Genomic DNA, 24413 nt, shown 5'->3' on the forward strand with positions numbered 1-24413 from the left:
CGGAGACGTGGTGTCACACAGATATAAGGAATGCAGAACTGGAATTTGGGGAGTACAATGTCTACAGAAGGGATAGACAGGATAGGAAGGGAGGAGGGGTTATGCTATTAGTTAAGAAATACATAAAATCCAAGGAAGTGAAGCCAGTCGACATTGCTGGACAGTGCAGTGTCGAGTCAGTTTGGTGTGACATAAGCATTGGGAGATCAAAATTGAAAGTAGGAGTGTGCTATAGGCCTAATGACTCTGATGAGTATAATAAGAAATTGTACAGGGAAATAGTGGGCCAGTAAATAAGAGTCTTATAATGGGGGATTTTAATTTCCCAGATATTGACTGGAATTTGGGGGCTGGTCACTCACACACTAGCGAGGCTTTTGTGGATTTATTGGATGATTGTTTTCTACATCAGCATGGTTGGGAGGCAACTAGAGGGAGTAATACTCTTGATTTGATTATCAGTAGTGATTCTTCATGCATTAAGAATCTGCAGGTAAATGTACCACTAGGTGGCAGTGATCACAGTGTGCTGAAGTGGGATTTACTCAAAGAGGTAACTACCATTAGGGGTAAAGGGAAGGGTTATTGCTTTCGTAAAGGCGACTACGATGGACTGAGACAGTATTTAAATTCTATACAGTGGGACCAACTGATGACGTTACCAACAGCAAATTCAAAATGGGAAGCATTCAAAGAACTTATCTTGGAAGCTACTAGGCTTTAAATACCAACTAAAAAATATTGTTCAAAGTTTAGGCCTAAGTGGATGTCAGATGAACTAATGAGACATGGCGGAGAAGAAAAATGCATGGGATACATACAAATTAACACGTGTCACAGAAGCCTATGATAGATACAAGTTGATCTGTAACCAAGTTACAAAGGAGATTAGGCAGGCGAAGGCAGATTACGAGAAATCTTTGGCAAGGGATGCAAAGAAAAACAGCAAAGAGTTCTTTACTTATGTAAACTCTAGAAGGAAGGGGATGAATCAGATTGGTCCACTTGCTATCGATGGGTCAACTGTTGATGATCCTGCTCAGGTAGCTAACAAACTAAATGAATATTTTGCATCGACATTCACACATGAGGAGTTATTCAGCGAGGGGAATGCCAGAGGTGTATTCAACTCTGGCAATAAGCTAGAGAATCTTGTAATAACTGAGAGTAAAGTGGAGGAGAAATTGTTGATTTTAAATACAAGAAAGGCACCTAGGGTGGATGAGATCTATCCAGTTATATTAAAGGAGGCAGAAAAGGAAGTAAGCAAACCCTTAGCCATAATTATGAGAGCTTCCTTGGACTCAGGGGAAGTACCCATGGACTGGAGAAGTGCAAATGTGACCCCAATTCACAAAGGAGGATCAAAAGGCGACACAAGTAATTATAGACCTGTTAGTTTAACTTCTGTTCCGAGAAAATTAATGGAGGCACTGGTTAAAGAACCACTACAGGATCATCTAGACAAGACTTCAGTTATAGCTCAGACACAGCATGGTTTTGATAAGGGCAAGTCTTGCCTGACCAATTTGATTGGATACTATGATGCAGTCACAAAAGAACTGGATTCAGGGAATAACTTTGATATTATATACTTGGATCTTAGAAAGGCTTTTGATACTGTTGCACATGGGAGACTGCTGCACAAATTGGAGCAGTGTGGCATTGGAGGCAAATTGCTGCTATGGATAAAGGGGTGGTTGAGGGGGAGAAGACAGAGAGTGGTAATCAATGGACACTGCTCATTGTGGACTAATGTTATTAGTGGAGTCTCTCAGGGTTCAGTATTGGGTCCATTATTGTTTTCTGTATTTATAAATGATAATTGATGATGGTATATCAAGCTTAATGTCCAAGTTTGCAGACGATACGAAGGTTGGCAGGGTTGTCAAGGACACTACTGACACTATGCTACTGCAACAGGATCTGGAAAGGTTGAGCAGATGGGCTGAGAGGTGACAAATGAAGTTTAACATTGACAAATGTAAAGTACTACATATGGGAAACAGCAACCCCAGAGCAATGTATCAACTCTGTGGTACTACACTGACAGTGGTAGAGAATGAAAGGGAACTGGGGGTGGTTGTGGAGGCAGATATGAAGTTTTCTGAGCAGTGCAGACGGGCTGCAAGAGTAGGTCATGGTGTATTGTCGACGATATATAGGAATTTTTCTAGCAGGGGTAAGGAGGTGATTATTCCCTTGTATAAGGCAATGGTCAAGCCACACCTAGAGTACTGTATACAGGTCTGGAGGCCTCATTTCAAGAAGGATGTAGGGATGCTGGAACGAGTACAGAGAAGGGCAACAAGATTGGTGAATGGAACAAAGGGGTGCTCTTACGAAGAAAGGCTTAAGTTTTGCAAATTACAGTGTCTGGAGACTAGGCACGAGCGAGGTGATCTGGTTAAGGTGTATAAAGCCTTGAATGGTTTGAGCATACTCAATGCTGATGGGATTCTTCCTCTTGCTCAGAAAAAATCACCTGAGAGGGCATAAATTCAAATTGAGGAAAGACAGATGTAGGATAGACGTGAGGAAATTTGCCTTTAGCCAGCGGGTGGTTGGTTGGTGGAACAGACTTCCATCCCTTGTTGTGCAAGTTGATAGTCTAAATAAGTTTAAGGCTCAGCTGGACAGGTATTTCGAACAACAGAGGAGTGAAGTGGAAGTGGTTATTTTTTATTTATTTATTTTTTTATTTTTATTTTATTTTATTTATTTATTTTTTTTTTGGCTGATGCTGCATAAGCTGCTTTCTTGCATCAAATGCCTCTACTAATGCTAATATATAGAAAGACCTTGATACCATTTTTGACTACAGGTTATTTTTCAAATCTCATGTCAGAAATTTAAAATGTCATCCCTTAAGAAGTGGATTTTGCGGCAACAGTTAATTTGTGTTTCAGATCCAGCAATTATTTGCAGATATATTAATGTTGATTTATGCTCCATGGTGTTACTGAATGCAAAAGTATGGTCTATTACTGCTGTTTCCAAACTTAAAACCTCTGTATGCTGTTGTGAATGTGATGCTAATGTGGGAAAATCTAAAACTTGGCCTTAAATACACTAGGTCTAAGAATGCCCTTAGCCTTCATGAAGCTATATTCAAACTCATGGTTTCACCCCATCAGTATCAAACTCTGCTTACTTTACAGATTATTCCCAGTTCCTCCACTATTCTTTGCTCATAAAAAACTCAGTATATAACATGGTCCTATTCCAGTGCAGAATACAAGTTAGGTAATATATGCAGTGCATTACTGTTCAGGTGCATAAGAATTTTATTTCTTAAATTTTTTTTTTTTTTTTTTCCTTTTCTATGATTAATGGAAGTGAAAAGTAAACTAATTATTTTGTTACCAGTTAATTACTAATTAATAAGCTAATTAATATATAAAATTAACTGTTTTCACTTCATTACAACAAACAATATTCAAAGCTTTAGCTATAATATATGCTCAATGGATAGCTTATGCATAGCTACCAACTCATCATTGTAATCTAATTGGTGACAAACATTTCTCTTTCTTTTTACAAAAACTCAGTTTTTCTCCCTCTTTTGCTTTTCACAAAAAATAATTATTATTAAATACATCCACTGGGATTTGGATTATTACATGTGGATGGACAGGTGGGCAGTGGATATGGTGAAGACAATAGCACCTTTGTGTATATATGCTAATGCATCTGAAAAAAACATGATAATTCTATCTTTGATTTATGTTTAAATGCTATTCTTAATGTGTAAGTTCCTCAGGGCATGTTTCATTGCAGGACACTCATTTAATATTGTTATACATGCTATAATGATTTTTTACTAATAAACTGATATTTATTTATATATAAATATATGTCAAGGAGCTGCATTTGCACTGTCACAACTCCATGGCACTTACTTGTTAGCAGAGCTCCTTGGGATTTTATTCACACATCTTGCAATAGTCCCTAAATCTTTAACCAGAAATTTCTAGAAGGAATATGATATGCTTATTTCTGTTTTTCTGTGCTAAACACATTTTAATGTTCTCAATACATATGTGATAATTTCAGTTCTGTATAAATAAAATAGAATTGTTTCCCATTCAAAATGTGAAGAAGGAATTTGAGATTTCCTTCTGTTGTGTGGCTTAAGCAGTCTGCCTTGAATGTCACTGTAATTTTTATTCCAAAATAAAATAAAATTGCCTTTTATAGAATTCTTTTTTGCTAAAGCTTTCCCCATTTTGTTATACTCATTAAATATTTTTAGACTTCGTGTTTAGTTTTATATACTTTCTCCTAAATTTTCTCTTAATAAAATTTTTCAAGAAATTGATTTTTAGTTGACTTTTATAGATATGTAAGTGAAGTCTCTTACAATGGGTTGAAGTAACATCTAGAGTGTATTAAATTGTTGAGCATGCATTCTTAAATGTAACTCAGGACTTTGTGGTGTGCTTATTCTGTTGATGCTCTACTAGAATGAGATCTGTCCAGGTTATTACCCATCCACTAGATTACTAGTTTCACAGAAATTGGTACCTCTTCAATAACAAATACATTTATCATTGGGAATTTTTATTTATTTAATTTTTTTCCAGAACAACAAATGTGCTGGAAAAAAAAGGAAATATGTAAATTTATTAAACATATTGTAGAAAGAAATGTTGAAATATTGTAAATAAGTAGATTGCTTTAAACAAATGTGAGAAATAGCTTTAATCTGTTTCAGGACATATTTAAAACATCTTCTAAAAATATACAAATTCCCCTACTTTACATGGTTGGTGAATTTTTTTGATAATACAAATGTTTTGATTGTCCAGCGATTAATGATGGAAATTTTCAAGCTGCTGAAACAGATAATTTTTCAAAAAAAAATTTTTTTTTTTCACTTATTTATTAACATATGTGTATAATAAATAGTTTTAATTGTCCTAATCATGTACACGAGCTTATTTTTAAATCTAGATGGGTATTTAGTATATTACAACTTCATATTTTTAGAGCCTTTGTTGTTGTTAATTTTGGTAATACTTAATTAAAAAAGTAATGTATAATTGGTGTCCTTGGTTTTAGACTATATTCTGTTTTGCTTCCTTCTTTAAAAAAAAAAAAAAAACCCTAACTAGATTTGAATTATTATTAACCATAGCAAAGGCTGATTTGAACAGCATACTTTCTTTTCTTTTCTTTTCTAAGCAATAAATCTGCAATACAAAATTTAACTTAGCAATAAATGATTAAATACAGACACACATACAGTAATAAGAAGAAACAATGCTAAAGAGGCTAGACTTACATGAACTGATGCTTATTTGGTAGAATTAAGAATAATTGTCAAGAATGCAATTCATATTGAAATTTATAATGACATTTAAAATTATCATTAAGCTTAATATATACATTTTTATTTCTTTTCATATATAGGGAAAAGTTGTAGTGCTAAAGTTGAAAACTGTGAAATTTGATAGCTATACAAGACATATATCCCTACCAATTCACACTTCTGATTTTACTGCAATTTCAAGAGCAGCAAGAAAGCTTCTAGATACTGAAATTACAACTGTTTATCCGGATAAACTGCAATTGAGATTGATGGGTAATGTTATTAAATATTTTTCTGTGTATTTTTGATATCATATATAAAAGTGACCACAAACTTGAATTTAATTGTAAATAAGTAGGCTCCGTTAAACAAATGTGAGAAATAGCTTTAATTTGCTTTAGGACATTTAAAACATCTAAAAATATATGCAAATTCCTTCTACTTTCCATGGTATGTGAAATTTTTGATAATACAAATGTTTTGATAATACACATTTTTTTTTTTTTTTTTTTTTTTTTTGATAATACTAAGTATATAGGCGCCTCTGTGGCCAGGTGGGAAGGAGCAGCAGTGCATAGCGACCGGGGTTCGAGCCTGTCACCACCAAACACGGAGGATGCGGAAAGGTCAGGGAATGACCACCGCATATCCCCGGAGCAATATGGCCTTAGTTGCTAATGCTCCTAAAAACCAAATAACAAACAAACAAAACTAAGTATATGATGCCAAAATAATTTTGACATCATATACTTAGATTTTGAAAAGCTTTTGATATTGTACCTCATAAAAGACTGCAGTATGACATTAGTGGCAAGTTACTGTTTGGATAAAGCAGTGGTACAGAGTAGTTGTCAATGGTCATTGCTTTTCTTGGGCAAATGTTATTAGCAGAATTCCTAAGGGTTCATTGCTAGGCCCATTGTTGTTTTCAATATTTATTAATGATATTGATAAAGGAATATTAGCCTTACTGTCTAAGTTTGAAGATGATGCAAAGGTTAGCAGGGTATGCTACTGTAACAAGATCTATAAAAATTAGCCACATGGGCTGAGAGGTAGCAATTGAAGTTTAATATTAACAAATGCAAAGTACTTCATATGGGGAGCAACAATCTCAGAAAACATATCAAGTTTTCATTCTCTCCTACCACATTCAGGATAGGGGAGAATGAAACAAACTTGGAGGTAATTGGCAATCAGACATGAAAATCTGCAAGCAATGCAGGTGGACTGCTGAACAGATCGTGAGGCTCTGTCAATGATATACAAGAATTTTGCAAGCAAGGATAAGATGGTTAGGCCATGTCTTGAGCATTGCAAATGGGTCTTAAAGCTTCATTTTAGAAAAGATGTGGATCTGTTAGAATGGGTGCAGGGAGGAGACACAAGATTAGTGAGCCGGATAAAAGGGTATTCTTACCAGGAAGAACTCTAGTTTTGTAAAAATTGCAATGTCTGGAAACTAGGCACCTGTGTGGAGGTCTGATGGAAGTGCTTTAACACTTTGAATGGATTTAGTATCTAATTGTGATGGTATTGTCCTTCTTGCTTGGACAACAGATTTGAGGGGAAATGGGAAATAAATTTAAGTTGAGGAAGGATGGTGTGTAGAATTTTGCCTTCAGCCAGCAGGTAGGTGATTGTTGAAACAATCTTCCATCTGGTGTTGTGGAATTAGGTATTTTGGATAAATTCTAGGAAAAACTATACAAACTGTTAGAGGGGATGAACAAAGTGAGATGGGAAGAGTGATGATTTTTTTTTTTTTTTTTTGGTTGATGCAGTATAAGCTTGCATCATTTGTCACTGCTAATACTAGAACAGACTGACCATTGTGCCCCATGTTGATCTTTCTCACTTTGGAAATGAAATAATCCATTACTGATTATGTATTTATTGGAATCTGAGATAACTATTTCCCCTTATTTTCAATTCTAGGATTTTAACTTAAGAAACACTCAAAATCACTTGCAGGCTAGCTTGACAATGACTCCAGTAGATTATTGCTGGGAATTAGTACTTTGAAGATTAATACTCAAATAAATTGAGCTAAAGTTTCAGTCATACCAGAACTATAAAGCATTACTACATGTGGGTTGACAAAAGCCTCAGTTTTGTACATAGCAAAGAAAACTTAAGTTTACTAAAAAATGTACCAATCTCATGTTGCAAAGGAAGTCACCACATATTACTTCAGTGTTGTGTCTGTACTTCAAATAAAAAGTGTTTCTCTCAAAGAAGTAATATGCTGCTATTTATTTAAAATGTTTAGATTACCTTTATGGCCATTTCATTGCCAGTTTTGACGTTTTTTTTTTTTTTTATGAAACCCCCAAATACGAAAGGTATTAGAACCTATAGTACTTAGAGTCATGTGTGGATTAATGTTCAAAAGATGAAAGAAGATACTTGTTGACATTAGACTTGAATTTCTGTAGATTGTTATTTTCATAAAATGGAAGTTGGAATAAAGTAGGGAGAAGAAAAGTTGGTTCTGCGAGGTTAAAGTTGGACAGTAAAAACAGGGCCATATGTGTTTTGTGGGCAGAGGCACAAAATTATTTTGAGGCCCCTAAACTTTTTTATTGATAAAGTATAAGTATAACAGTAAAAATTTTGTATTGCCAAAATAATTTATTTATATAACGTAATAATTAAATACAGGTATTATATAAAATACAAGAGTTTAACAGAATAATAGTTTTAACAATACCTGTACAGTACCAAATATTAACACATTATTAATAAGAACATAAGAATATTTAATATCTTCTGTCCAGCCTTATAAAAACCTCAGACCATCTGTAACCCATATGCAGACAGGACTTTTTTTAAATTTCACCAGAAACTGACACCGGTTACTATTCAGTTAAAATGTTTTTTCCCTTGCTCTTAATTTCGCAAATTTATCAATTATGTCATCATAATTTATAGAGTTCATTACCTCAGACACGATAAATAACAACAATAAATTGGACATTTTGTCCTGCATTAAATTATTTTGTAAATAGTTTTTTTTATTCGTTTTAGCGTTGAAAAAGACGGTTCACCACTTGCGTTTGTTACAAGAATTATGAGAAACACTTTCAGAATTGTTTCAACATTCAGAAATGTCAGTCTAAGTCCATGGGTTTTATGTGAAAGGTAATTTGTTATACCAGGTCGGCAATTTGTGTACATTTCTATATGATTTTTTAAAAATACATCAAATTGACTAAGATATTCCAAATAACTTAGAAAATTTTCTTTACATTCAGAATATATATTGTCACCGCTACCTCAAAATGCTATGCCAAGGTTACCTAAAAATTGAATTGTAGCAATAATTCTTCTTAAAACATTATGCCAATAACAATTTCTTGGGATTCTGGTTTCTTAACTTTGTATAAATACGTCCTATTGTTTGACGCCTTTTTTTATATATCCACATACATTGGATATGATCCTTTGGGCACTCGTGTTCAGTCAAATCTCTACATACATTTTTCCAGTTGTTGAATCCAGTTATAAATTTAATGAGGTTGAAAATTATTTGTAAATAAAACAATACACTGACTTACTAGTATCAAAAAAAAAATTAACTGTTTGTGCTTTTCTTTGGTTCCATTAGTTTTCTCACAGTAAAAAAATTAGATTCTTGAATATTTCTATAGTGTACACAGTTACGTTGTGTATATTTTACTTTCAAATTTTCAATTCTACCAAAATTTTGAGGTTTATTTATTAAGTAGTATTCTAAAAACTTACTACTTGGACTTGCAAGTAGTATTGCAGAATGGCCAGTATATTTACTGGTCATTCTGTAATATCTTTGGGGTAAATTTGAGGCATTGTACCTTTACACAAATTAATATCAGTAGTTTGATTTACATGATCTTCTTGCCTCTGTGCTTGTTCTGTGTTTTATTCAAGTTGGTCATGTTTGGCTAATAGATCTATATTCTGGCATGCACTGTTTTCTGTCCTCCAGTATTTCCTTCAGAAATTTGGTCTGCTTGTTCTGCCATTATTTCTGAATTCTTGCTTGCATCAACTGTGGGTGCTGAAAATTTGAGTTGATTTGAGATTTCTTTTTGTCCATTGTTCTTTACAGATCCAGAGGGCAGTAAAAAAAAAAAAAAAAATTAATGCATTTCTTTGGGTTATTTGTTAGTTTTGTTGTTCATTTCGCTTCTTTTGTTTTGCTGTTCCTGATTTGAATCTTCTATTCATATTGGGTGGTCGAGGGAGAACTAATTAACATTAAAATAAAGGAGTTCTTTATTTTTCATTATATTTTTATAATGGGTGTTCTTTTATATTATTATAAAGAATAAAGATATGAAAATGGCAAACTATTTCCAGGAAAGTAAGTTATAATTAATTAATATTACATCTAGCAGCATATCCATTACAGTTAATTTCAAAGCTGGTAAAGGAACAATTTTAAAGAAAGAAAACTGCATGTTTCATTTCATATAAAAATTTGTTGCTCTTATGATTAATGCATTTTTAAATATTAATATATCATTGTTTTAACTACTGCTTCATTTAATTTGTTCTTTATTGACAATTAAGAATAGTATAACTGATAATGATATTGATTCAATACAAAAAATTAAATAAGTACACTTGAATCAATTCATATTTTAAGAGAGAAAAACCAAAAAGCTTTCAATAAAGAAAATGTATACCACAGCCACAATAGATAGCAAAACATTACATAAGTATGATATTCAAATTTGCTGTTACAACTGGATCAGAATTTCTTATACTATAACGCTACTTTCAAAGACATAGACACTTACCTGTATATTTACTTCAATGTGTACACTATTACGTATCACACTTTAACTTTACACATCAACTGGTAAATCAAAGTAAATTTTACAGTTTTTGTAGAATGAACTGATTTCGATAGATCTGGGTACACATTGTTCACACCTCAGGCCTTTAGGCAATAGAGCTGCTTCTGTAGAAAGCACGAATTAAGAGCCAAAGGGATTAATATTCCACAATTTAGTAGTGTCTGTAACACATTTACAACCACTTCTCCCATATACTGCACTGAGAAGTCGCTCTGGTCTACTGCTTTCTTGTGTCTATAGTCAGTTGTTGTTATTTGGTTTTTAGGAGCATTAGCAACTAAGGACATATTGCTCTGGGGATATGCGGTGGTTATTCCCTGACCTTTCTGCATCCTCCGTATTTGGTGGTCATGGGCTCAAACCCCATCTAATCAAGAAGCGTGTGCTATGCACTGCTGCTCCTGCCCACCTGGCTATGGAGGCACCTCTATAGTCAGTGGAAAAGATTGACATATTCCCAAAGTGGACAAATACACTGTGTTCTACTGTAAGCACCCTAATAGAGACTTAGGAGAGAGAGAGAGAGAGAGAGAGAGAGAGAGAGAGAGAGAGAGAGAGAGAGATTTTCCTTTATCCTGGAAATTCATCTGTTGTTTAGCAGAAATGAGTTAACCACACTTTCAGTAAATTTCAGCTATCATGGTAGGTACAAGTGACCCCTAGTTTGGATCAGTGTATTAAAAAAAAAAAAAAAAATTTTTGCTTTAAAAATTTGAGATTACAGAGGCCTCGTGGGGCCCGAGGCTAGCACCTCATGTGCCTTAGTAAAAAGGATGCTGACTAGTTGTGGCATGTGTTTGGACTGGTTTTGAAGAGACAAGGGGAATTGTAAAAGCCAATTCAGAAGAACAGCGCTCATGGAAGTATCTATAGAAAAATTGGTGCAAGGCAGGCAACAGAAACAGTAATGTATGAGTCACAGTAGAGAGACTATGTAAGAACTGGTTCATTAATTAATCTAACTATCCTCTTTTGAATAGACTCTACAAGCCCGAAGGAGGTTATGGGGGCATTGCCCCTGATGTAAGAACAATATTTCACGGTAGAGCAGATTTGCGATTTGTACAGAGTGAGTAACTATTTAAAAGAAAAGTAATGCTAAGGGATGAAGAGAAAACACAGATTTTTAGATGCTGAGGAAGCAATATTTGTGATGTGCTTATGCCAAGAGAGATTAAAAGTAAATTAATCCCTAACAGATATGTGATCTTGCCTGAATTTCATTGAAGATAAGCATAAGAGCAGAAGAATTGTTTTTGTGAGACATAAGACAAGACTTTAGAAGGATTAAAATTAACTGAATTATCTTTGCCCCACTGGAGAATTACCTGGATATCAGCATATAAGGAATTGGTAGTGGATATTAAAAAACAAGGTATCATCAGCAAAACTATGGATAGGATTTCCAGTCAATGGAAGGTCATTAATATACAAGAGAAAAAGTGGGAGAAAGAACTCAACCTTGGGGAACACCAGTATTTATGGAGAAGTTAGAAGACAGAGAGCCCCCTACCATCACTTGCAGTGAGCAGTCAGAGAAGAAAACTGCATACCCAATTACAGAAAGCAGTCATCAATACATAAGACAGAAGCTTATTTAGAAGACTTTTATGCCAAACACAATCAAAAGCCTTCAAAAAATGTTAAGGTAATTGCTTTACAGCAAACTTTTCCACTGAATTTGTCCATAGATGGGTCATAAGCCAGTATATCACCAGTGAATTGACTCTGAGGGAATCCATATTGGTGATCATTGATTAGATGGACAATTTCTAGATAGTTTAGAAGTTGATGGTTAATGGATTTTTCCATTACTTTAGAAAGAATAGAAATAAGTGCAGTGGGATGATAATTGGGAAGAGATTTGTTTAATTTTTTAGGAACAGGCTGGATATGTGCAAATTTTCAAGTAGAAGGAAAAATGCCAGTGGAATTAGAAAGTGTAAAAATGCAACACAGAACAGGAATAAGCTCAAGATTACAGGTATTGAGAAGTGGAGAAATACCATCAGGACCTGGAGCTTTCTTTCATTAAGATTGTTCTAAATTCTTCTGACATACTTTTGATGGAAGACCACAGGGAACATTGAGTGGATGTATTTCAATTAGTTGGAAGTGATTTACCAAGATGTAAAGTTAGAAAAAAAGTAGGATGCAAGCAAGTCAGCTTTATCTTTAGATAAGGTAGCAATAGAACCATCAGGTTTTAACATAGGTGGGATTACAGATGGGCAAAAGTGCAGCCAATAGGTTTTGGCAAGAATTTGAACAGGCTGAGAGTAGCAAGTTTGCTACTCTCAGTCTGTTCAAATTCTAGTTTGGACTGATTAATAATACTTTACAATCATTGCGAGCTTGGTGTAGGCAGGAAATGAAGTTAGAGATTTGGATGCAACTCATGCAATTCAATTGTGATGCAGCGTTCTCCTCTTGAACAGTCTTAGCTCTTTTACTGTAATATTTTGAATAATGGATGAGGTTTTAAGGTGGAGTGCAGAATAAAGGATTTCATCCCTACAAGAATAATTTCACTGACACAATCTGAGCAAACATTGACGTCAGGATGTTTAAAACAGTAATTCAACCAAGGAAAAGAATATAAATCTTGCAGATCATCGCATTTTACATTCTTGTAATGCCAAACATCACAAGGCTGAGAATGGACATAGAGAAAGACTCCTTGGAGAAGAGTCTATAACTAAGTTCTGATCTGAGGGGGCCAGAGGACCACTCACCCCATCCATATACTTGGAAGGGTTGTAATAATAATAATAAAAAAAAGATGAAGGGTGTTGGCTGTGTGGTTAGGGTTCTCAAGTATTCAGATAAGGTCATTAGTAACTGCAAAATCCTCAGCACCTTGACCAGCTGGTGAACATTAAAATCACCAAGAAATTACCTCACTGTTCAGAAAGTTGGACTAGAGGAAGTCAGAGTTCCAAGTGATTGGTAGAATTGTATGAATGATAAAGGCAACAGATGAACTTGACAGAATGGGGTGAGAGAGAGAGAGAGAGAGAGAGAGAGAGAGAGAGATTCTAAATTACTAAGTCTCTGATGAGGAATATCAGAGGATTACATATGTAGTACCAGCTTTGAAGCAAAGGGAGTCTTACAGTGAATAATTAGGACAACAGATGAGTAGTGGCTGAACTACCTGATAATTGGGATTCTGTCAGAAAAAGTAATTAGAGCTCAGTAGACCGTAAGTGGAAATGGACATCATTGAGTTTGGAACTTAAACCGTGTATATTTGTGAAATGAACAAGGAAATGTTTGGGAGGCTTAGATCTTTTTGCAGATAAGTTTGTTCTTTATTATGTTAATGAATTGATAGACATTATACTATTATATCATGTGGTAGATTAAGTAATTTATTATCAAAATGATACAATTTTAAAGGAATTGAACCAGCTCAATGCCAAACACTTAAACTATTGTGGCTATGTGGGCCTCACTGTTTCCATATCTTCAGGTCTATATAACATTGTTTGAGGAGTGGTACTACAAGTTTTCAATTTGATATTTGATTGTTTATAATACAATGTATTCTAATTATACTCTACTCCTTTACATGTACAATTGTATATAATTATTACACTTTTGCATATAATTTAATTTAATTAACTAGAGTAAACCCACATTTTAATTTCATTTGTTTTACAAGTAGCACTAAATGAAAAAAGGAAATTAGCAAAATTATATTACATCACACACATGCTGATGCACAGAATATATTTCAGGCAAACTTGTTATGATAAAACTGACTGCTGCATTACTCTTAGTTAAAATATTAGTGTGTGTATCCCCCCCCACCACCTCAGTTAAACACTATAGCCAGGCTTTGTAAAATGATGTGCAGATAACTATTGATACTCTAAAAACATTGAAATGCTAATAAAATGTCTAATTGATGGGGTTATGAATTAGTATATGTTATTTTGCAAACCCAAACCCAACAAATTGATGTAATTTGATAAATTGTACTTTTAGGTATTCGAGTATGCAATCTCCTTGAAGATCTCTCAGTTGAAAATGAACAGCATCCACATCAGACTACTCTGAATAACTTCTTGAAATTAAAAGAACCTGACTTACATAATCATTCTAGAATTGTTGAGCCATCTAAGTTTCTTTGTCCAGTATGTGGTATTCCTCAGGAAACTGACATTTTATCTGAATTTAATAGTCATTTGGATTCTTGCTTACGCTGTAACGTAGATTCAGCACCATTCTGCCCATATGATATAAAACAAAATGTAGATAACTCTGAAGAAACTGAGTATTCAACAAGTTTATTCCTGCATTCAGAAAATGAGATTAAAGCAAACACACCTAAAAATGGACATGCTACATATTCAAAAGAGAGGCACAGAAAACCAGAAACAAAGAGCCCACAGAAAAATCTTACTATAGAAAACTGCCTGAAACTTGAAATAAATAATGAGATTGGAAATGATTTATTATGCCCGGTGTGTAAAAAGAGACCAAAATGTATTAATTTAATTCAGTTGAATGAACATATTGACACATGTTTAAACAAGGATGTGATAAAAGACTTGGTATCTTCACAGGCTCTTTGTCAGACAGATAAGAGGTAAGATCTGAATTTTCTGTTTTGTGTAGAATAAATTCCCCTTCCTCTAGATGTTTGACTCAATCCTTTCCTTTTAATAATACTGTATAATATAATATAATATCAAATGCAGGAGTATTCACAGGGAAGCAGAGGATTCTGACCTTGCACATGGGCATATACCCAGGATTTTAATGTTCACAACAGAGGATTTGGTCACAGTTTGGAAAATGACTGGAGTTTGGTGAAATTTTGTCCTCAGTTCCAAGCTCAGTGATGATGTCTATTTCCATCTTCAATCTACCAAACGCTGCTTAATTTTTCTGACAATCTCAATTATTGGTTGCTTCATCACTCGCTCTGTGATTCCTTTCAGTTTAAAGGTGGTACATATGCACATGTCTGCTCTGATATTCCTTGTCAGATACTTTCTCTGAAATCTCTTTTTTGATATCCTCTAGCATGAAATCTTGTTACCCCATTTTGTCAAATTCATCTATTGTTTTCCCATCTCTACAAATCACTCAGAACTTTTTTACTTCTACTTGACATCGGTCTAACTTTCCTAACAGTGAAGTAATAGTCCTTGGTGATTTCAGTGTTCACAACTCAAGCTGGCTTCAGTTTTATGGTTTTTACGAAACAGCTGATAGAAATGTTGAGGCTTTTGCAATTACTACTGATCTTGCACATCTTGTTCATTTACCTATCAGAGGTTCAAATAATCCTAACAACATGCCCAACATTCTTGATCTTTTTTCAAATGGTGCCTATCCCAAGACCATTCTCAGCCTTGTGTCTTTTTGCATTACAAGAATGTAAAATAGGATGATCTGCATGATTTCTGTTCCTCTTTTCCTTGGTTGGATCACTGTTTTAAATCTTCTGATCCTAATGTTTACTTAGAACATGCCAGTAAAATTATTCTTGTAAGAATGACATCATTTATTCCACATTCCACCCTAAAACCTTGGTTTTCCAATAAATGTGCTAAGGAGGCTGGCCAGTTATATATTTATATTATATAGAATTATATTTATTACATTTATCAAGTGAGAGTTCTGCTATTTTTTTTTTTTTTTTTTTTTTTTTTTTTTTTTACAGTAATCTGTTTCTGGTGTGCCTGGCCCTCATGGGTAGCACAGTTGGTAAAATCACTGTCCTTACCACACCGGTTTGGAAAAAAACCTGAGTTTGAATTTTTGTGGGCCTTTTTCACAGTGTGGCTTAGTTAGTCGGTCTCGGGTGAGGGTAGCATGGTGTTTTCTCCAAGAAACTTGTTTTTTGTCCAGCAAAATCAACAAAAAATCGACCTCAGAATACATGCAATTTACAGACAATATACATGGAGTAATATTGCCTTAGTTGTTGATGCTCTCAAAAACTACTATGACAACTAGTGTGCCTGAACCATTCTCCTTTCATAAGAATACTTATGCTTTCACCTCTCTGGTCCAATTCCTTGGGCAGAAAAATTCTGGTTACCTGAGCTTTGGCCTAAGATCTTCTTTAATACTATAGCACTGAACAGCAAATTTTGGGCCATATCTTGTTACGGGCATGAAAGTAAGTTTACTTTATAGATTTTGGGGTGCTTAACACTGAAACAGTGAAAAATGGCAGATTGGCTCAATCTGCCAACCTGCCTCAATCTTCTCTGTACTAAATCTTGGGAATTTCTCTTGCAAGTATGTGAATGCAGAACTGTTCACTTCCAGCATCTTCACGAAATTTTTCACAAGCCACAGCTTGATGTGAAGTGGTGGAAGCAAAACTTATTTGAATTTATCACAGGTTCAAATGCTATGTTCTTCATTCTAGGTGTTAATGATTTTCGTTGAGGTCAACTCCTCTTCTCGTAGTGCATATGGACAACCATCCCACTCGCAGAGAAAGCAACAATACTTAGCATAAGCCTTTTGTAGTTCCAATAAAATGGCAATTACCTTTAAATCACCACATATCTGCCACTCACACTTCTGATAGTGTACACCTAAGAGGATGTTCTCCACTCCTTGTGTATGTTTCTTTTTTGTGGACTGCATACACAAGAGGTATCGAAGGCAGCATATTTCCATTGTGTAATAACACAGCCTAAGACTAACTTCAGAAGCATCTATAGATAGTTGCCATTATTCTGAAACGTGCCTCCTGTTCATTGCTGCTATTAGACCATCAACATCCTTACAAAAAATGAGTGCACCTTCTGTTTGATAGAATTTATCATAGTCTTTATTTCGAGTACAAAATGTTGTCACTTTCACAGAATGAGCTAGAAGATTCCACTATCGTAGCTTTGAGGCCAAAAGCTCTGCCTTATTCTTCTGCAGTTCGAGATCCCTGATAAGGTCATTAAGCTCACTTTCTGTGATCTTATGTGGTTCAGAAGGATAAAGGTTTGGACAAAATGAGTAGATCCCTTGATGTAGATGGCTGCTTTACTTCTTTGTGCTTATCAACTTGATGTTCATCAGTGTCATCATCTTCATCACTGTACAGTAAAATGGTCAGGTGGTTTAGCAATAGGTAGTACTTCACCATGAGGCATGGTACGAATTGCAGATGTTAATTTTTGTGCACGTCACTGTCCACCTTTTCTTCATTATCATCCCTCTTCTAACAGAAGAGGGATGATAATGAAATGATTTGACGTGTGACGTGATTTATTGACTTTCTCCATATGAATATGAAGTGCTGGTCAAGACATCAAAGGCAGATTTGTTGGGATATCAGAGACATGGTGTCAAACAAATATAAGGAATTCATCATTGGAATTTGGGGAGGTACAATGTGTAAGAAAGGATAAACAGGATAGGAAGGGAGGAGGGGTTATGTTGTTAATTAAGAAAAACATAAAATCTAAGGAAATGCATTCAGTTGACATAGATTGACAGTGCAATGTTGAATCGTTTGGTGTGACATAAGCAATAGGAAAGCAAAAATGAGAGTAGGAGTATGTTATACGCCTAATGACTCTAATGAGCACAATGAACAATTGTACAGAGAAATAGAATAGGCCAGTATCAGATTGTGTTATAATGGGGGATTTTAACTTCCCAGATATTGACTGGAACAAAAGTATTGTTCAAGACTTTTGTGGATTTATTGGATGATTGTTTTCTTAAGCAGCATGTTCAAGAGGCAACCAGAGAGTGTAATACCCTTGATCTGGATATCAGCAGTGATTATTCGTGCATTAAGAATTTGTAAATAAAGGAACCACTAGGTGGCAGTGACCACATTGTACTGATGTGGGATTTATTTAAAGATATAATTACCATCAAGGATAAAGGGAAGGGTTTTTGCTTCCGTAAAGGTGACTACAGTGGTCTCAGACAGTTTTTAAATTCTGTACAGTGAGACCGACTGACGATGTTACAAACAACAAATTCTAAGTGGGAAGCATTCAAGGAACTAATTGTGGAAGCTACTAGGTTTTTCATACCATTTAAGAAATATTGTTCAACGTTTAGCCCTAAATGGATGTCATGAACTAATGAGGCTCATGGCAGAGAAGAAAAATGCATGGGACACATATACATTATCAGGTGACACAGAAACCTATGGAAGATATAAGCTAGTCTGTAATCAAGTCACAAAGGATATTAGGCAAACGAAGGCAGATTACGAGAAATCTTTGGCAAAGGTTGCTAAGAAAAACAGCAAGGATTTCTCTACTTATATAAACTCTAGAAGGAAGTGGATGAATCAGATTGGTCCACTTGATATTGGTGGTTCGACAGTTGATGATCCTGCTCAGATAGCTGATAATCTGAATGGGAATGAAGCAGCATTTAAAGCAATCCTCAAAGAGAGATATTGTTATCCATGCTCTCTGGTTCAGTCAGAAATGCACAGGTAGGGTGGCTTTATTGATGCTCTTAAATGCGCAAGGATTTCCAGAATGGTACACAAGCAGTGTTTTAATCTGTAATCTCCCGCTGCATTAGCCCCAAGCAAGAGCACGACCCTATCTTTTGATGCCTTGAAACCTGGCATTGTATTTTCCTCTTTGTATGTTCAATCTTGGCTTTTTTTCCAATACAGAGCAGTCTTGTCAACATTAAAAATTTGCTGCATTGAATATCCGCCTTCATCAATAATTTTTTCCTGGTGACTTACTGCATACTTGAATGTTTTGGAAACCAGCACAATGCTTGAACCTATTAAACCAGCCATTGCTTGCCACGAACTTGGGTTGGGGTTCACCGTACTTATCCTTAATATCTTCGTAACTACTTGTTGCTTTTGCTTGAATGGTCATTAGACTCGGGCTCTCGCTTCTGAATCTGATTTTCCATCCATATTATTAACAGCTGTTCCATTTTTGATATAGCACCTGAACGCTATTTTGTGTTCACTGTTGATCTTAAGTGCATTGATCCTTTGACATGTTCTTTTATACATGCTGTTTGTTTGTTATTTGGTTTTTAGGAGCATTAGCAACTAAGGCCATATTGCTCCGGGGATATGCGGTGGTCATTCCCTGACCTTTCCACATCCTCCGTGTTTGGTGATCACGGGCTCGAACCCCGGTCTAATCAAGAAGCTTATGCTATGCACTGCTGCTCCTGCCCACCTGGCTACGGAGGCGCCTTTATACATGCATTGTCCTTTAAAATAGTATTCGCTGTTGAAGCAGCGAGACCTAATTCCCGTGCAAAGATGATAAACTTTGTCCTGCTTCATACTTCTTAATCATTTTCATCTTCATTTCTAAATCAATTTTGTTTCGTTTCCTGGCACTACCAACACTTGCACTTTTCGTTGGTCGCTTTCCCTTCATCATTGTAATACGTAAATAGGAATGAAGAGAAGTTTCTGAAAATTTGTTCTTTATATGTTTGAAGATTTCAGTGAAGGGGAACACATTTCACCATAATAGCACAAAAATTCACACAATTGCAATTATCAGTATTATCGCAAATGCAATAAGATCGAGTTTACTACCCGTTTATAATTAGATGCACTAACAGAAAAGTCCAATAAACCAGAAAGTGCAAATTGTTTTTTGGTCGTGACCTCCAGAAATGTGCTTAAGAAAAATATCACAAAGGGGTTCAAAATTGATTCTTATAATAGGAGCGTATGATAATGATGAAAGGGTAGTGCAATTTCCATTATAAATATGACCTTTTAGAGAGGTAAATAGCTTAGTAATATAGCAAAATTTTCAACTTTCAAAGACTTGGAACGTATTAACAAAAAAAAAAAAAAAAAACCTGCTATTGGGTTCATATTATAATATTTTCACGATACCTCCATTTATTCCTACGGGATGCAAAAATTGTTTCCATGATTTTTTTAAGTTTGTGCCGGCTGACAAAACCTTACGTAAAGTAGAATTTCCGTAAGTTGAGTATTACATAAGTCCGAGGAGTTCCTGTACTAAAAAATAAAAGCATTAAAAATATATATACTTAATTAAAAGGCAATAAAATAGAAGCTTTCAGGGCAAGGTGTCCCATCCTCAGATAGTCTATAGCTGATGAGTGGACACCTTGCTCCAAAATCTTCTATTTAATGCCTTTTATTAAAACAGATATAAAATAAAAGCATTAAAAATATAAAGTACTAAAACAGATATAAAATAAAAGGATTAAAATATCTGTTTTAGTACTTTATGTATATATATATTTATTTATTTATTTATTTTAATAAAGTTTAACTTAAACCAGTCTGTTGGTCGTTACTAGAAATTATATAGTGATATGCAGCCTGGCATTCAAGGCCTGTTTTCTAATAAAAAAGATAGTGTTTATTAGAGAATGAGAATTTTTTTTTTTTCCTTTTTTTTTCCCTTTTTTATCATATTGCCCATTTTTTTCTCTTATTAATGCATGGAAACAAATATAATAGCCAGTGCTTCAGCTACAATATATGGTATATCAATTGCCCATGTGATATCTATGAAAAATAAATAATTGTCAGATTTCTATTAACCAAATTTTAATGAAATTTGGGAAGCTTAATACAAAGGGTGATCATTTAATTCACCAACTGGTGCAAGATTTTGTTTCCCTTGCGAACCTTCCATGACTGCCACTAGAGGCACTCTCCCTGATCGCTACTGAGCAGACTCTGTGTGCATATGCCAGTACTTGTCGAGCTAGCATTGCATGAAGAGAGTTTCTTAACTGCATATCATTGACAATCGTTTTAAAGCAAGGATCATGTCGGACATACAGATTGAACAGTGGTATGCGATTCTTATTGTGTCAGACGGGGCTTCAATGCATTGGAAACAGTAAAAGACATAAATGAAATGAAGACATGAATAACAGGAGAGACTGCTTCTACAGGGATGGGATACACTTAAATAGAAAGGGTGCAAGAATATTTGCTGATGCTATCGAGGCAGTGTTAGGTGGATCGGAAAACTGGTAGCTTGGGAAGGGGCGAATATAAGGACTAATAGATTAACAGTAGCCACTGGCAGAGGTGAAAGTGATTCTTGCACTACTTCTATTGGAATGAGCAGCAGCCTGGAAAACAAGATGCAGGATATTTCAGAGACTGCTCGATGTCACTTCGGTACAAGTAAAGCTAAGAATAGGAACATGTTCATGTATACTTGCATGTACACCAATGCTAGGAGTTTGGTAAATAAATTTGATGAACTTGAGGTATTGCTCAAAACATCAAAGCCAGATATTGTTGGGATATCAGCGACGTGGTGTTACACAGATATAAGGAATGCAGAACTGGAATTTGGGGAGTACAACGTCTACAGAAAGGATAGACAGGATAGGAAGGGAGGAGGAGTTATGCTATTAGTTAAGAAACACATAAAATCCAAGGAAGAGAAGCCAGTCGACATCGTTCGACAGTGCAGTGTCAAGTCAGTTTGGTGTGATATAAGCATTGGGAGATCAAAATTGAGAGTAGGAGTGTGCTATAGGCCTAATGACTCTGATGAGTATAATAAGAAACTGTACAGGGAAATAGAGTGGGCCAGTAAATCAGAGAGTCTTATAATGGGGGATTTCAATTTCCCATATATTGACTGGAATTTGTGGGTTAGTCACTAATACACTAGCAAAGCTTTTGTGGATTTATTGGATGATTGTTTTCTACATCAGCATGTTCGGGAGGCAACTAGAGGGAGTAATACTCTTGATCTGATTATCAGTAGTGATTCTTCATGCATTAAGATAAAGGAACCACTAGGTGGCAGTGATCACAGTGTGCTGAAGTATGATTTACTCCAAGAGGTAACTACCATCAGGGGTAAAGGAAAGGGTTTTTGCTTTCGTAAAGGCGACTACTATGGTCTGAGACAGTATTTAAATTCTATACAGTGGGACCAACTGATCATGTTACCAACAGCATATTCAAAATGGGAAGCATTCAAAGAATTTATCTTGGAAGCTACTAGGCTTTACATACCAACTAAGAAATATTGTACAAGGTTTAGGCCTAAATGGATTCAGATGAACTAATGAGACATATGGCAGGGAAGAAAAATGCACAGGATACATATAAATTAATGGGTGACATGGAAGCCTATGCTAGATATAAGCTGGTCTGTAACGAAGTCACAAAGGAGATTAGGCAGGCAAAGGCAGATTATGAGAAATCCTTGGCAAAGGATGCAAAGGAAAACAGAAAAGAGTTCTTTACCTATGTAAACTCTAGAAGGCAAGGGACGAATCAGATTGGTCCACTGGATATTGATGGTTCAACAGTTCAGAATCCTGCTCAGGTGGCTAACAAACTAAACGAGTATTTTGCATCTACATTCACACATGAGGAGTTATTCAGGAAGGGGAATGCCAGAGGTGAAGTCTGGCAGTGAGCTAGATGATTTTGTAATAACTGAGAGGAAAGTGGAGAAGAAATTGTTGGGATAAACATAAAAAAGGCACCCGGGGTGGATGGAATCTATCCAGTTATATTAACAGAGGCAGCGAAGGAAGTAACCGAACCCTTAGCCATAATTATGAGAGCTTCTTTGGACAGAGGGAGGTACCCATAGACTGGAGATGTGCAAATGTGACCCCAATTCACAAAGGAGGATCAAAGGCTGACACAAGTAATTATAGACCTGTGAGTTTCATTTCTGTTCCAGGAAAATTAATGGAGGCACTGCAGGATCATCTAGACAAGCCTTCAGTTATAGCTCGGACACAGCATGGTTTTGTTAAGGGAAAGTCTTGAATGACCAATTTGATTGGATACTATGATGCAGTCACAAAAGAACTGGATGAAGGGAATAACTTTGATATTATATATTTGGATCTTCCATAGCCGAGTGGGCAGGAGCGGGAGTGAAGTAGCACACGCTCTTTGAGTAGACCGGGGTTCAAGCCCCTAACTGCTGAATACGGTCGATCTGCCAACCCGCACTGGACCAGCATGGCAGATTATGGTTCATTTCTCTCAGCATGAATTGTTGAGGAGGCTTCCATCCTGCAGTGGGTTGATAATGGCTGCACTTTACTTTTACTTTATTTGGATCTTAGGAAGGCCTTTGATACTGTTGCACATGGAAGACTGCTGCACAAATTGGAGCAGTGTGTCATTGGAGGCAAATTGCTGCTATGGATAAAGGGATGGTTGAGTGGGAGAAGACAGAGAGGGGTAATCAATGGACACTGCTCTTCGTGGACTAATTATTAGTGGAGTCCCTCAGGGTTCAGTGTTGCGTCCACTGTTGTTTTCTGTATATATAAATGATATTGATGATGGTATATCAGACTTAATGTCCAAGTTTGCAGACAATACGAAGGTTGGCAGGGTTGTTAAGGACACTACTGACGCTATGCTGCTGCAACAGGATCTGGAAAGGGCGACCAGATGGGCTGAGAGGTAGCAAATAAAGTTTAACATTGACGAATGTAAAGTACTACATATGGGAAGCTGACTGGGCTAGCCAGGTGGGTAAAGTGCCTGCCTGGCAACCCAAAGGTCGCGGGTTCGAATCCTGCCTCGGGCTTGGATCAAAGTACTGCAAAAACCTTGGGAGGTGCATTATGGCCACAGAAGCTGATGCGCCAACAACTACCAAAAAAAAAAAAAAAAAAAAAAAATATGGGAAACAGTAACCTCAGAGCAACGTATCAACTCTGTGGTACTACACTGACAGTGGTAGAGAATGAAAAGGACCTGGGGATAATTGTGCAGGCAGATATGAAGTTCTCTGACAGTGCAGACAGGCTGCAAGGGTAGCTCATGGTGTCTTGTCAATGATATACAGGAATTTTTTTAGCAGGGAGATGGAAGTGATTATTCCCTTGTACAAGACAATGGTCAGGCCAACCTTGAGTACTGTATACAGGTCTGGAGGCCTCATTTCAAGAAGGATGTAGATCTGCTGGAACGAGTACAGAGAAGGGCAAATAGATTAGTGAATGAAACAAAGGGTTGCTCTCACGAAGAAAGGCTTAAGTTTTGCAAATTATATTGTCTGGTGACTAGGCACCGGTGAGGTGATCTGATAGAAGTATATAAAGATTTGAATGTTTTGAGCATGCTCAATGCCGATGGGATTCTTCTTCTTGCTCCATAATCACCTGAGAGGGCATAAATTCAAATTGAGGAAAGACAGATCTAGGATAGATGACGGAAATTTGCCTTTAGCCAGCGGGCAGTTGGTTGGTGGAACAGACTTCCATCCCTTGTTGTGGAATATGATAGCCTAAATAAATATAAGGCTGGACAGGTATTTTGAACG

At 35.8% G+C, this 24413-nt stretch overlaps 1 protein-coding gene across 1 annotated transcript in view; it reads left to right on the forward strand.

Moving 5' to 3' along the window:
• The window catches only part of LOC150083282 (DNA polymerase kappa-like), a 217657-nt gene that overhangs the window by 177459 nt on the left and 15785 nt on the right, over positions 1-24413 (forward strand). The window contains 2 exon segments of the mRNA XM_090378460.1: positions 5416-5587; positions 14155-14758. Coding sequence (XP_090234586.1) covers positions 5416-5587; positions 14155-14758 — 776 coding nt within the window.

The sequence above is a fragment of the Mastigoproctus giganteus genome, chromosome 7 (assembly GCF_048544385.1).
Source record: "Mastigoproctus giganteus isolate SK-2022 chromosome 7, ASM4854438v1, whole genome shotgun sequence".
In the NCBI taxonomy this organism is placed as follows: domain Eukaryota; kingdom Metazoa; phylum Arthropoda; class Arachnida; order Uropygi; family Thelyphonidae; genus Mastigoproctus; species Mastigoproctus giganteus.